Source organism: Chanodichthys erythropterus, chromosome 22 (genome assembly GCF_024489055.1).
Source record: "Chanodichthys erythropterus isolate Z2021 chromosome 22, ASM2448905v1, whole genome shotgun sequence".
Taxonomy (NCBI): Eukaryota; Metazoa; Chordata; class Actinopteri; order Cypriniformes; family Xenocyprididae; genus Chanodichthys; species Chanodichthys erythropterus.
The window spans coordinates 25935387-25949095 of NC_090242.1; the positions used below are offsets into that span (position 1 = coordinate 25935387).

General features: G+C 37.2%; 1 protein-coding gene across 2 annotated transcripts; it reads left to right on the plus strand.

The window, feature by feature from the left end:
• Positions 1-4140: 4140 nt before the first annotated feature.
• On the plus strand, positions 4141-13709 carry dpp3 (dipeptidyl-peptidase 3). 2 transcript variants are annotated; one of them, XM_067375679.1, is made up of 18 exons: positions 4141-4196; positions 4759-5059; positions 5139-5228; positions 5331-5468; positions 5554-5628; positions 6545-6635; positions 6760-6893; positions 6999-7129; positions 7938-7996; positions 8378-8572; positions 8661-8773; positions 9537-9629; positions 10298-10360; positions 10470-10594; positions 10686-10806; positions 10900-11079; positions 12479-12641; positions 13567-13709. In XM_067375679.1, exons 2-18 carry the CDS (start codon positions 4790-4792, stop codon positions 13707-13709), a joined length of 2184 nt encoding a protein of 727 aa, XP_067231780.1. In that variant the 5' UTR covers positions 4141-4196; positions 4759-4789. The 2 variants fall into 2 exon arrangements, with proteins under 2 accessions (XP_067231780.1, XP_067231781.1); XM_067375680.1 differs by lacking the exon at positions 4141-4196 and adding an exon at positions 4398-4421.

The following is a 13709-nucleotide window of genomic DNA, read 5'->3' on the forward strand; positions in this document are numbered from 1 at the left end:
TGTTCATACTCACTGGTTCTAATCTCTGGACATGCTTGTGTTTATACCCATTTTTTTCTGTAGGGGCCTTAAGACCCTCCCTTCATGTTCCATGTGACAGTTGGCCATTAATCACCATTAGGTTTGCATCTGTCAAAACAAGATGGTCTTTTACTTTTCTGAGTAAAAAGTGTAGATTCTTGTAGATTCTATTCTTGCAGATAAGCATTTGGTTTTGCCACCCATGATTCTAGGAAAACTACAACCCATTTAAAAAAAGGTTGTCAATTCTATATTAATTCATAAGCAATAATAATTTAAAAAAAAATCATTTTCTTATTTCCTTTGTGCTGGCAGTTATAAGATAAAGACATAATTGGCACTATCATATAAATACAGACAGTGTCAAGAGGTTGTGGCACTGGCTACAGACCAAAACATGGTTACATAATCCAGTCATTCAAACATAGCACAAACATACATTTAGGGGTCTTATTATATTATATTTTAACATTAAAACGCTTCAAACTATCTATTAAAGGGATCGTTCCCCCAAAATGAAAAATCTGCTATCATTTACTCACCTTCAAGTTGTTCCAAACCTGTATGAATTTCTTTCTGCTGAACACAAAAGAAGATATTTTGAAGAATATGGGTAACAAACAGCAAACAGCTGACATTGACTTCCTTAGTATGCAATATATATATATACATATATACATACATACAGTGCACAGCATAAATGAGTACAACCCCTCTGAACAAATACAAAAGATGTATTTTCTTTATGATCACTAATACAATTCATGGAAAGATGGCAAAACTAAAATGTATTAAACATATACATTATGAAAACTATGAAAAATATATGTCATTAATAGCCATTAAATAAGTAAATTAGCCAATTTTGTTTAAATTAAGGATTGCAGAAATGAGTACACCCTAGATTTAATTCAACAAATGTATAATATTCTAGTACTTAGTATGCCCTCCATAATTTTGAATATGCTGCTCTGACCCTTGTTGACACGGAGTGTACAAGTTCATCACTAATTGTCACATCTGTCCTGTTTAACTCCTGGATGATGAGCTCCTTAATGCCCTGATCTTTAATGGGGAGTGTTGCTCAACTCGTCTCTACAGAATCCACCACAGGTGCTCAAGAGTGTTAAAATTGAGAGCAATAAATGTCCACAGAAGGTTTTTCACCTTGGGAGAATGCATATCCTCATTGTCATGTTGAAAAATGCCCAACAATGCAGGGAATGAGGAAAGGGTAACATCTTCTGTTTGAAGTTTGTGCATTAATTTACACAGTGGTGTGGGAATTCATGACAGCATTGATAAAGCACAACTCCCTCACACCTTCAGCACTCATACATCCCTATATAAGAGCTTTACTACCACTGAACTTTACTGTGGGAACCAGGCACTTTTCACTGTAGTCCTCCTCTAGCAACACCATAACATTTTGGATGCTGTTAGATCCAAAATTATTGATTTGCTCTCATGAGACCAGAGTATTTGAAGAGTTTGGTTCCAAAACGCATTAACTCCATTTTGATTAATTTGAGTAAAAAGGTGTTTTCTTTACCAAGAAAGTGGCAAGATGAAAACCACTATTTTCTGTTTCAAACTTTCACATAGCATCTTTTTGTTATAAAAACATTAAAAATTCAAATCTACATTTTAATTGTAAGAAGTTTATTATAAAAACTTATTTTTTTCCCAAAATGCAATAAATCCATGACACTTTTTTTTTTCAAAATGCAATTAATCCATCAATTTAAAAGTTATTTTTCACATTGAAAATACACAACAAAGTAAGTTGATTCACATATATGACAGAGTCTAAACTTTGCCAATATTTATCTTATATACAGGCATTTTACTAAAAATACATTCAGCCGTCTCTCCCAAAATTAATTCAATCGGTCATGTTAATGTTATAAATTATTTGTCATTACCGATTAAAGAGTATCTGGCGCCACCGCAAGGTTACTCATTTTTGCTACACAACATTTCATCACCTTCATAAAAAAATCTTATTTTCCTTTGACATGCTTCTTTGGTAATTGATTAAGCAGACTTATATGGAACATTATATCTCTAAAGAACCCTAACATGTCTTCAAAGTAATTGAGTAATTGCTGACTTTCAGAAGTTTCAGAGGGGGTGTACTCATTTATGCTGTGCACTGTGTGTGTGTGTGTGTGTGTGTGTGTGTATATATATATATATATTATATATACACACAGTGCACAGCATAAATGAGTACACCCCAAAGACCCACCCACCCATGGTCTTTGTTTGTTATTTATATATATATAGTCAATGGGGCCAACTTGGAACAACTTGGGTGAGTAAATGATTACATAATTTTCATTTAGATGTGTTTTAACATTCTTTAAAACACATCTAATTACCATAAATACAACAAATACAACACATTGTGCAACTAGTAAAATCTCCAAACTTGCAAAAGGGCTGCTGAGTAAATTTAACACCCATATCAAATACGAAAACGAACAAAGTTCAAATGCTTGAAACATTACCTTAAAGTTAAACATTCCCCACATGGATCGCTGAGAACCATGTTTAAGTCTGGGCTTGTAATAGTAGTCCATCGTCCATTGTCTAAACATATCTGTGAGGATAAATTTCGGTACTTGGTATCACTGCAGATGAACTCATTTTCAAGTTAGTCCTTTGATGCTTTCCCAATGCAGACATGCATCTAACTTGAAGCATATTTTGGTTAAAGCAAATATTTGGTAGCATAAAAGCAAGATGGAATAAAGTCCAAGCAAAAGTAAAACTACAAGGAACAATTTGTGCAAAACAGTGCCCGATTTGCTCTGTTGTCCTTCCCCTCAGCTTAGGAGAATGAACATACAGGCAACAGGCGACAGGCAGCCCCAGTAACCTGTTGGATCTATGTGATTTATTGACATTTGCTTTCTGTGATTGGCTTGCTCTAAACCACAGCTTTGTTCACTGAGATAATGCATGCTGCTCAGACTACATATTAAAATATAAACATATGCATGTCAGTTCTGCTAACCAACTTATTTTGTTTGTTTGTTTTTACTAAGAACAACACTTTTTTTCTTTTTAATCTGCTTATAATGTTAATGGACATCTATATAATCCCAATAACCAGAAATTATTATTTCAATTATTAGATATCGGCCTACTATATTACATTTTATTAAAAGTTGAGCATTTGGCATTTCACCTTTTGTAGCCTCCCAAGAAAAGAGAAAAGCTGAGTGTTCTGTTTTGAAGTGGCCATTGAATTGTGTAATGTAGCTGACGACGATTCATAAGCAGGTGCTTGTTTAAGAGTTTATTATCTTCTCATCTGGCGCCATTGGGATCCTGTTGATGCCCAGATTCCACAATGAGCTCCATACCCACCCTTAAACGTGTGCCAATCTCCCACGGCCGGAATAAACACTGGGCTGATTTTAATGTTTGGGAATCATGCTCACTTTTTATGATAACATACTATTAGAATAGTGAGGGGAACAGAAATTGATGGAATTTCATGAAATATTTCGAACTTAAGGGAAAAATATTAATTAAGTGTATTTACTTACTTCACTGTAATTAAGTAATTTTACAGGTTTTAAGGACGAATTGATTTATTTACTGATTTTAATAGCTTTATCTATTTTATTTAAACTCTATTTGGGCTAGGCTAATCCACCTGCATTATTTTATACCTAAAAATATGTATGGCGAACTATTCTCACCTCCCAAAGAGAATATGAAAGCAAAGCAGAGCACAATAAACAAATGATCCTGGGTGGTCAAGATGCTGTTCAGACCATGCAGATGGACAATTTCCTGTTGACAGAAAGTTTATTTTAGAGTGCTGGGAAATGAATTCCACTTGAGCACTTAAGTGATAAACAGATATTGAGCTTCAAAATTAGATTAACAGTCCAATAATACAAGAAACATATTATTTGTATGCTAATATATTTATACATTATAGTGAACATAAAAAATAACCCCCTTTCACAAAACTATTATTTTATTTTCGATCACTCGAAACCTTATTACTTCTGCTGTTTCTATAGGTTCTCGAGTCTGTCAGTCATCTTTTCCGCGGTCTGATTGGCTAAGGGGCGGGTCATTCAATTGAATGAGTAGCGGAAGTAGATTCAGACGCTGGTGCTCATTTTGACAGGAGTGAACGCACAATTCAGGTAGAACTTGTGTTACATGGTGTTGTTAATATCTGGGATATTGTTTAAAAAGAAAGCCTATGTTCGCTATTGTAGATGATAGGATATCTGTATAGTCAATTATTGCATATTTGTTTGCACAGCACAGATTTGCGAAATGTCATTGTCTGATTTCCTGCACTATCAAGTGTGCTAACAGTATTAGCTGATCAGTTAACTCCCAGAAGTGAAAGAGAAACTCACCGGGTCAGTGCTGATTAACCTTTCAGCCTTAAAGCAAATCTTTTGACTGTGTATGTCTACACATTTACATATCCAAAAGTATCTACACAACTATTGGCTTATTAGATGTGTGTGTGTGTGCGCGAGAGAGACAGAGTGTGAAGCTATGATGTGAATCCCAATAATAACCATGGCTGAGTTTTTTAAAAAGAATCGTGAGCTAAGTAGATCTTAAACACCATTGGTGCCAACGATTCTACGATCTACTCAGGCTTACAATGAGTTTGGGAAACGCAGCCCAGGTCATTTTGTTATTTTGCATAGTAATCAAAGACTCCTTCATGCTTTTGTGAATTTTCAGTGGAGAGGAATCAAGCTGCCTAAGGACTGAAATGGTGGACTCTCAGTATTACCTCCCAAATGACATTGGGATCTCTGCTCTGGATTGCCGGGAGGCTTTCAGGCTGCTGTCTCCCAAAGAGCAATTGTATGCACACTACCTCTCACGGGCATCTTGGTACGGTGGCCTGGCCGTGCTGATCCAGACGTCACCTGAGTCTGCCAACATCTACGTACTGCTGCAAAAATTGTTTCGCGCACAGGCGCCACTCCAGCTGAAGGCAGCGGCGACTGCAGCTGGACTGAGCGCAGAGGAATATCAGGTGAAATGACCTGTTATGAACACCAAAGTTAACATCTGCTCTGTGTTCATTGTTGTAACAAATTTGTATCTCATTCTAGGCCTTCCTCGTATATGCTGCTGGGATTTATGCAAACATGGGGAACTACAAGTCGTTTGGGGACACCAAATTCATCCCCAACCTACCAAAGGTGAAATACCCTACTTAATATGTCACATGTGTAGTCTGTCATACTTTTATGCAGCATCCCAACAGGTTTAGTGTTTAATAACGATCCCTTTTTTGTATGCAGGAGAAGTTCAAGGCTCTGGTGTGGGAGAGTCTGGCGTTTCAGGAGAGCCCCGGTGACATAGAGGCGCTGTGGGGCTGCTGCTCGGAGCCGCTCTACTCCCTAGAAGACAAGCAGAAACAGCTCGGTCTGGGTGAGAAGGTAAAAGAAGAAAAAAAAAAAAACTCTTTTTTTTACAGATCAGTCTCAGGTTGACGTTTTACTATTCATTGCTATTCTCTCCTAGGGGATCACGACTTACTTCTCAGGGAACTGCTGCTTAGAAGATGCAGAGTTTGCCCAGAAATTTCTGGACTCCAAGGTATCCACCTTATTTTGAAATGCGGAAGTAAGATATTTTTTGTAAATGTGTGAGACTTAAGATTCATTAGCCACAAAAATGACAAATTGGTAAAACTATTTGAGCTACAAATGAGAGTGTTTATAATTATCATAAAAAATTAAAACAATATGATAACAAACTCCAGTTTGCAACCTCAAGCAAGCAGCATAACAGACTGTTTTAGTACAGCCTCACATGTTCCTAACAGCTGTATTGTTGTGGAATTAATATAGTGCATGACGCATATAGAATATTATCTTTTTTCATCCTTAACACATAAATTAACTGTTACCAAAAAAGTATTATAATAAATAATGTTCCATATTTGTAAAGGTAAAGATATATATATATTATTATTCTTAAAATCCTGCTTTTGCTATCATTGAAAACATATGTTGTTTTGATATGTTTTTGAAGTCCTGTATTTTCATCCCCTGGAACATGCCTACTGGCAAAAATGTTAAATACATTTTGGATTAAAGCATCTGCTAAATGCATACAAATAAATAATATGGAATATATGTCAGTAACTATTTACAATAAGGTTAATTTCGTTAATGTTATTATGAGCTAACAATGAACAATACTTCAACAGCATTTATTAATCTAGGTAGATTTCTACAAATATGTGTTTAACATTTCAGGTTGTATAAATCAATATCTGTTAATGTGCTATAAAAAAAACAATTAATAATGAACAACAGTTCATAAATGAACAAGATTCTATATTAATAAAAACTGCTAAAGTATTGTTCATTGATTGTGCATGATGGCTACTTTTAACCAACTGAACAATGTTGTAGCTTGATCTTGTTATATCCTCTCTGACAAGCTATTTTAAACTAGTTTACAATAATATTTGCTCACATTTAGACTACCATGTCTGTCCTTGTAGAAACTGAGTGCCTACAACACCCGTCTGTTCAAGACTGAAATAGATGGCAAGCGGTGCTATGAAGTGCGTTTGGCATCTGCCGAGAAGGCGGGTGAGTATACAGAGCAGTTTAAATCCAGTTCATATGTTGTGTATTAGTTTTAATTTCATTTGTGTTTTTTTCATTCTTTCCATTATTTACTCTTTGCATTTTTTTAATGCCCTCCCATCTGCAGACTGCTGTGATGCTGAGAAGGACGGTGAAACTTTTTGTGGCAGATATGAATTTGAGGGTGCTGTGTTCTCTGTTAAGAGGGGCGATTATTCTTTCCTTATGGAGAAAGTGTGTCAGAACTTGGAAAAAGCCAAGGTATGACCACGTTCAACCTGAAAAAACACTGAATCATTGATACTTTTGGATGTAAAATGAACAGCATGAACTTTTGAAGCATGAGTAAAGGTTTTTTTGTCTTAGGCTCATGCAGCCAATGAGAACCAGAAGAAGATGCTGGAAGAGTACATCCGCAGTTTCACCTATGGCTCAGTGGAAGCCCACAAAGAAGGGTCCCGTTATTGGATCAAAGACAAAGGACCTATTGTGGAGAGGTGTCTGACCCATATTTAACAGACTTGTGACCTTTTACACAATGCTAACTGAACAAACTCTGAGTTTAAGTTGACAAAACCAGACAAATCCAATTCACAACGCTCTTTATAAACGTTCTCCATTAACTCAGATTTGATCCAGAGTTTGATTAACTGTGGAGCAATAGCACCTGAACTTGTGATACCTGCAGAAACACAAGAGTGTCAGCACAGTTCACTTCTCTGCTGAAGACGTATACAGAATTAAATTATTATGAGGCGATAATTTAAACACATTTACAAAGGCTAAAAGAAACGCTGCTGCTGCAAAATCTTGAAAAGACAGCTGAAAGAAAACATCTATATCAATGCAAGTGATTAAACTGAATTTATTTAGATAATTTTTATAGGTTTACAATAAGCTTAAAAGAAAACATGCAAAGTCATTTTAAAAGCTTTATAAATTCTAATGCTTTTTCAATTCAGACTGATCATGGAATAAATAATTAGAAATAAATGCTGATTTTTAATAAAAAAAATTTTTTTTATGATTGGTCCAGTTTTGGTTTGCAATCTCTTTTTTTGTAATAATATGTGCTTTGGAGCATGTTAGCCATGTAACATTAGTTAAAATGGCACAGCTAAAAAATAATACATCTTTCTAAACCACAAAGTAAACTCAAACTTACCTGGTTAGCCACTGAACCCGACTTTGTGAAATAGGCCACAGGCTATTGATATATCACTTTTCATTGATATAGGCTTAAATGTTTGATTTCATTGTTTTGAATTTCTTCTACAAACCTTTTTTCATTATTATTTTTATTAGTTACATTGGATTTATTGAGAGCTACAGAGATCCATTTGGCTCAAGGGGTGAATTTGAAGGTAAGCTAATTTTTTCTCTATTAATTTATTCAAAAATACACATAAAAATGCAATTCATACATATGATGGTTTGAATACGCCTCATCTATGATGAACATTAAAATTAATTTTGTTATTATAATGAAGAATAATAATGTCTCATTAAAAGAAGTAGTTTTATATAATGTCTTTATTATTATTATTATTATTATTATTATTATCTCAAAACTTTTGTCCACCAAATCAGGGTCAAAAGTAATGTGGTGCAACCAACATGCAAAAAAAGACATAAAACAAGAAATAATTTCACACAAATTGCTCAAAAAACCAATAACTCTTGTAGATTCCCAGTTTTGACTTCCGTTTCTCTCTGTCCTTCGCACTTACTGTCTTGCCCAACAGGTTTTGTTGCTGTGGTGAACAAGGCCATGAGCGCTCGCTTTGCTCAGTTGGTGAGCTCAGCCGAGGTCTTGCTTCCAGAGCTGCCTTGGCCTCCAGCCTTTGAGAAGGACCGCTTCCTCAAGCCAGACTTCACCTCTCTGGACGTACTCACCTTTGCCGGCAGCGGCATCCCTGCAGGAATCAACATTCCAAACTGTGAGTACTCTGAACTGGCATGGATTTTTCCATATGCAGTCTGGTTTGATTTGATCAATATTCTATGAGAAGTTTTATCTGTCTGTAGATGACGACATCAGACAGACAGAAGGTTTCAAGAATGTGTCCCTTGGGAATGTGCTGGCTGTTGCGTATGCCACGCAGAAAGACAAGCTCACCTTTCTTGAGGAGAATGACAAGGTTAGACTAATGAAAGCTCTCTGTAAGGTTCTAATGCAGGGGTGCCCAATCCTGTTGCTGGAGATCTACCTTCCTGCAAAGTAGCGTTGTCAAAAGTACTGAAATCATTACTGAAATTTTAAAAATGTGATGCTTTGAGCGCTGTTGAGCGGATTCGTAAACACCTCTGATTGGCCATTGTGTTCACGCACTAAACCTATATGTCTGTGATTGGCTACAATGATCAATTCACGAGAGTGTCGGAGTGGAAGCGCGAACGCTTGAAAGCAGGCGTCGATTAGTGGACTGTCCGCTGATCGACGCCTGCTTTCAAACTCTCCCGTGTGTATCTGTAAGCGCTCGATGAAGAGTGTCATTGTCTATTTACAGCATGTTTTTAAAGTGTTGATCACTGTAGCCAATCATAGACGTATATATGTTGAGTGCGTGAACACAGTGGCCAATCAGAGGTGTTCACGAACCCACTCAACAGTGCTCAAAGCATCACTTTTTTAAAATGTCAGTATGGAATTGGTATTGAAGTTGGTACTTTTGACAACACTACTGCAAATTTCAGCTCCAAACCTGATCAAACACACTTAAACCAGCTAATTAAGATCTTCAGGAGCACTTGATAATTACAGACACGTTTGTTGGGTCAGGGTTAGATCTGAACTCTGCTGGTAGGTAGATCTCCCATAGGCACCTACAGTCTAATGAATCAAACATGATGCAGTGGAGGCTGAGTAGTCATTTCTCTTCCTCTGTGGCTTTATACCTATAGGACCTGTACATCAAATGGAAAGGGCCTTCTTTTGAGGTGCAGGTTGGACTCCATGAGCTGCTGGGTCATGGCAGCGGGAAGCTCTTTGTTCAGGTAGAGAAGCACAAGCAGACCAATATGTTGCTGTATATATGCGACTTGTGGGTTTTATGCACTTAAAAAGAACTATTTGGATTTCTAGTGATAGAATAATTCTGTTTCTACTAAGATTTATTTATATATGGTTTGATTAAAAAAAAAGGAAAAAAAGGTCATTTTAGTTTAGGGTCCAATTCTCACTACTAACTAAGTATGACTTTGCCTCAGGAAACTTCTAATTACTGCTTATTAATAGTTAGTAAGGTAGTTGTTAAGTTTAGGTATTGGGTAGGATTAAGGGATGTTGAATAAGGTCATGCAGAATAAGGAATTAATGTGCGCTGAATAAGTACTAATAAACAGACAATATCCTAGTAATATGCATGCTAATAAGCAACTAGTTAGTAGTGAGAATTGGACCCTAAACTAAAGTGTTACAAAAAAATATATGCAATGCTGTTCAAATGTTTGGGTCGGTAAGATTCTTTTTTTAAAGAACCACATACTTGTAATCACAAAGATGCATTAAATTGATCAAAAGTAATTCTTCTGTTGAGCTATGAACTTGTCTAATTAGTCTTTTTAGCAGAGAGTCTTGATAGAGCATAGTTGTATTGAACCCAGAACATTTCATGAATAAAAATGGTTCATGGTTTCTGCATCTCATGTTTGAATTGAAACAGGACGACAAGGGAAAATTCAACTTTGATCAAACTGCTGTTCGTAATCCAGAAACGGGGGAACTGGTGAGTTATTTACCTTGTCCTGTTCATTACTGGATTCCACTGTGCTTTGCCCTCTTTATGAACTCTGCGTTGCCAATCACAGTCATGAAATGGACCTTTCGGCTTTCAGATCTCGAGCTGGTACAAGGGCAGCGAGACATGGGACAGCAAGTTCTCCACCATCGCCTCGTCTTATGAGGAGTGTCGAGCTGAGTGTGTGGGTCTGTACCTGTGTCTCAACAAACAGGTGCTCAGGTGAGTCACTGAACATTCAGTAACTTTTGCATGGATTCACTCAGATGGAATCGTTGAGATATGAATGCTGAGCAATTTGTGTGTCGGGCAGTATTTTCGGGCATGAGGGGGAGGATGCAGAAGAGGTGGTGTATGTGAACTGGCTGACCATGGTGCGTGCTGGCCTGCTGGGACTGGAGTTCTACACACCAGAGAGCAAGAGCTGGAGACAGGTGAGATTTAGATGTGTGCCTGTCCGGAAATCATTACTCTTTTGATTGATTATCTTCTCGTCTTAACATTATCCTGGCATCTCGCTGTCGTAGGCACACATGCAGGCCCGGTTTGTGATTTTACGGGTTCTGCTGGAGGCTGGAGAAGGACTGGTTGGTCTGAAGGAGTGCACAGGGACAGATGGACGACCAGATGCTGTCATAACACTCGACCGCAGCAAGATCAACACAGTGGGCAAGACCGCCATCCAGAGGTTCCTCTGTAAACTGCAGGTACAGCCAGTTTACTGTACTGGAACTAGCAGTCTTCTCAATACTGCACTGCATACAGTAGCCCGCCTTTTATTAAAAAAAGTATGCGAAACAGAACACATTTTGCAAAAGTAAACGTTTCCAACAGTAGTATGCTAAATTGTCACATGACCTTGCATGTTAGTGAGTTATTTTGAAATAAGTAAATGAATATTTATTCATTTATGTTTGTTTATTTATTTTATACCTTAACCTCTGAAACAAAAATGTGACTAAATCAGTATTATTTTATTATCATTAATATACTCTTACAGTTTTTATTAATATTGATTTTTTTTTTTTTTTTTGTATAATTTTATTGTTTTGTCATTTTTATTAGTTTATTCCAGTGAATATGAATATATGGGGGGAAAAAAAAAAATATATATATATATAAATATATATTTATTTATTTGTCCATGTCTTTGGTAATAGAATAATTAATATACTATTAGAGTTTTTATTCATATTTAGATTTTTTTTTAATTTATATAATTTTATTGTTTTGTTATTTTTACTCTTTTTATTATTATTATTTTTTTTAATATGCCTATATACTTTTTTATTATTTCAGTTTATTGATTTTAGTACTTTAAGTAAAACTAAACAAAAATGGTAAATGTTGCCTTGGCAACTAGCTGAAATAATATACATATATAATTTTTTTTATTCGTGTTCACGCTACACTTTTCATTCCATCGACTTGCATTCATACACATATAAATGCTGGAGACTGGAAATGCAAGCTCGTGTAAAGAAGTTTCACATTTTGGCGCTTTCCAAAGTTCAAGTTTAGTGAACTCTGACCTGCGAATACGTATCATGTGAAGACAGGTGACCAATAGAAGATCAATAATGCGAATTAAAAGAACACACACTTATTTTTCTTTTTTATTTGCAGTAAAGTGGAGTAGATTGTATATTTTTACTTTTTGGATTTGTTACTATTTGTTATGTTGAATTTGTTTATAAAAAAGACACCATGATGATGTCATATCACAACTGCTACAGTGTCTTTAGAATTTTTGCATGCTCAATGTCTAGTGTGACATTGGCTTAAAGAAATAATTCACCCAAAAATGAAGGAAGAATGTTTGTAACCAAGCAGATCTCGCTCTCATTGACTACCATAGTATTTGTGCCCCCCTACTATGGTAGTAAATGGGGGAAGGCTAGATCTGCTTGGTTGCATTCTTCCAAATATCTTCCTTTGTGTTCAGCAGAACAAGGAAATTTATACAGGTTTGGAACAATTTGTGGGGGATGATGACAGAATTTTCATTTTTGTTTGAACGATCCCTTTAAGGAGAACAGAATGAGCTTCCATAAGTCTGCATGTAGCCATGATCATGATGTCATGATGATTTGCTTTTTTGTAAAGTTGCACAAGTCGACAGCCGACGTGGAGGGAGGAAGGGCTCTGTATGAAGGCTACTCTGCTGTGACTGCTGACGGCACCCACGATTTCCTGCGCCTCAGAGAGACGGTTCTGCTCCGTAAGGAAGCTCGTAAGATGTTTGTCCAGGCTAATACCTACATCAAAGGTTTGTGTTCAGCCTCCTTCCTTCAGCCATATACTGAAAATTCCCATGCACTATATTGCCAAAAGTTTTGGGACGCCTGCCCTTTACGTGCACATGAACTTTAATGACATCCCATTCTTAATCCGTAGAGTTTAATATGGAGTTGGCCCACCCTTTGAAGCTATTACAGCTTCAACTTTTCTGGGAAAGCTTTCCACAAGGTTTAGGAGTGTGTTTATGGGAATTTTTGACCATTCTTCTAGAAGCGCATTTGTGAGGTCAGGCAGTGATGTTGGCGAGAAGGCCTAGCTCACAGTCTCCGATCTAATTCATCCCAAAGTTGTTCTACTGGGTTCAGGTCATTATGGACCTTGCTTTGCGCACTGGTGGGCAGTCATGTTGGAACAGGCCAGGGCCATCCCCAAACTGTTGCCACAAAGTTAGGAGCATGAAATTGTCCAAAATGTGTTGGTATGCTGAAGCATTAAGAGTTCCTTTCACTGGAACTAAGGGGCCAAGCCCAACCCCTGAAAAACAACCCTACACCATAATCCCCCTCCACCAAACTTTACACTAGGCACAATGCAGTCAGGCAAGTACCGTTCTCCTGGCAACCGCCAAACCCAGACTCGTCCATCGGATTTCCAGACAGAGAAGCGTGATTCGTCACTCCAGAGAACACGTCTCCACTGCTCTAGAGTCCAGTGGCGGCGTGCTTTACACCACTGCATCCGACGCTTTGCATTGCACTTGGTGATGTAAGGCTTGGATGCAGCTGCTCGGCCATGGAAACCAATTCCATGAAGCTCTACGCACTGTTCTTGAGCTAATGGCCATGGAAGTGATTGGAACACCTGAATTCAATGATTTGGAGGGGTTTCCCAATACTTTTGGCAATATAGTGTATATAAAAAAGAATAATAATGTGCTCCTGTTTGTTTTGTAGATGATGCTGTGGAGCTGGTTGAGTATGAAGGCAGTGCTGAAGGGCTCATACAGTCCTTCGTTGAACGCTTCCCTGATGATAGTGAGGAGGTAGAGGCCCAGCTGCAGGAAATGACCCTCACGGATTCCACCTGCTGGTGCTGA

Coding starts and splice junctions, on each gene's coding strand:
- dpp3 (XM_067375679.1), top strand. CDS start 4,790: ATGGTGGACTCTCAGTATTACCTCCCAAATGACATTGGGATCTCTGCT. Junction 5,229..5,330: donor TCATCCCCAACCTACCAAAG/GTGAAATACCCT, acceptor TTTTGTATGCAG/GAGAAGTTCAAGGCTCTGGT. Junction 6,894..6,998: donor AGAACTTGGAAAAAGCCAAG/GTATGACCACGT, acceptor TTTTTGTCTTAG/GCTCATGCAGCCAATGAGAA.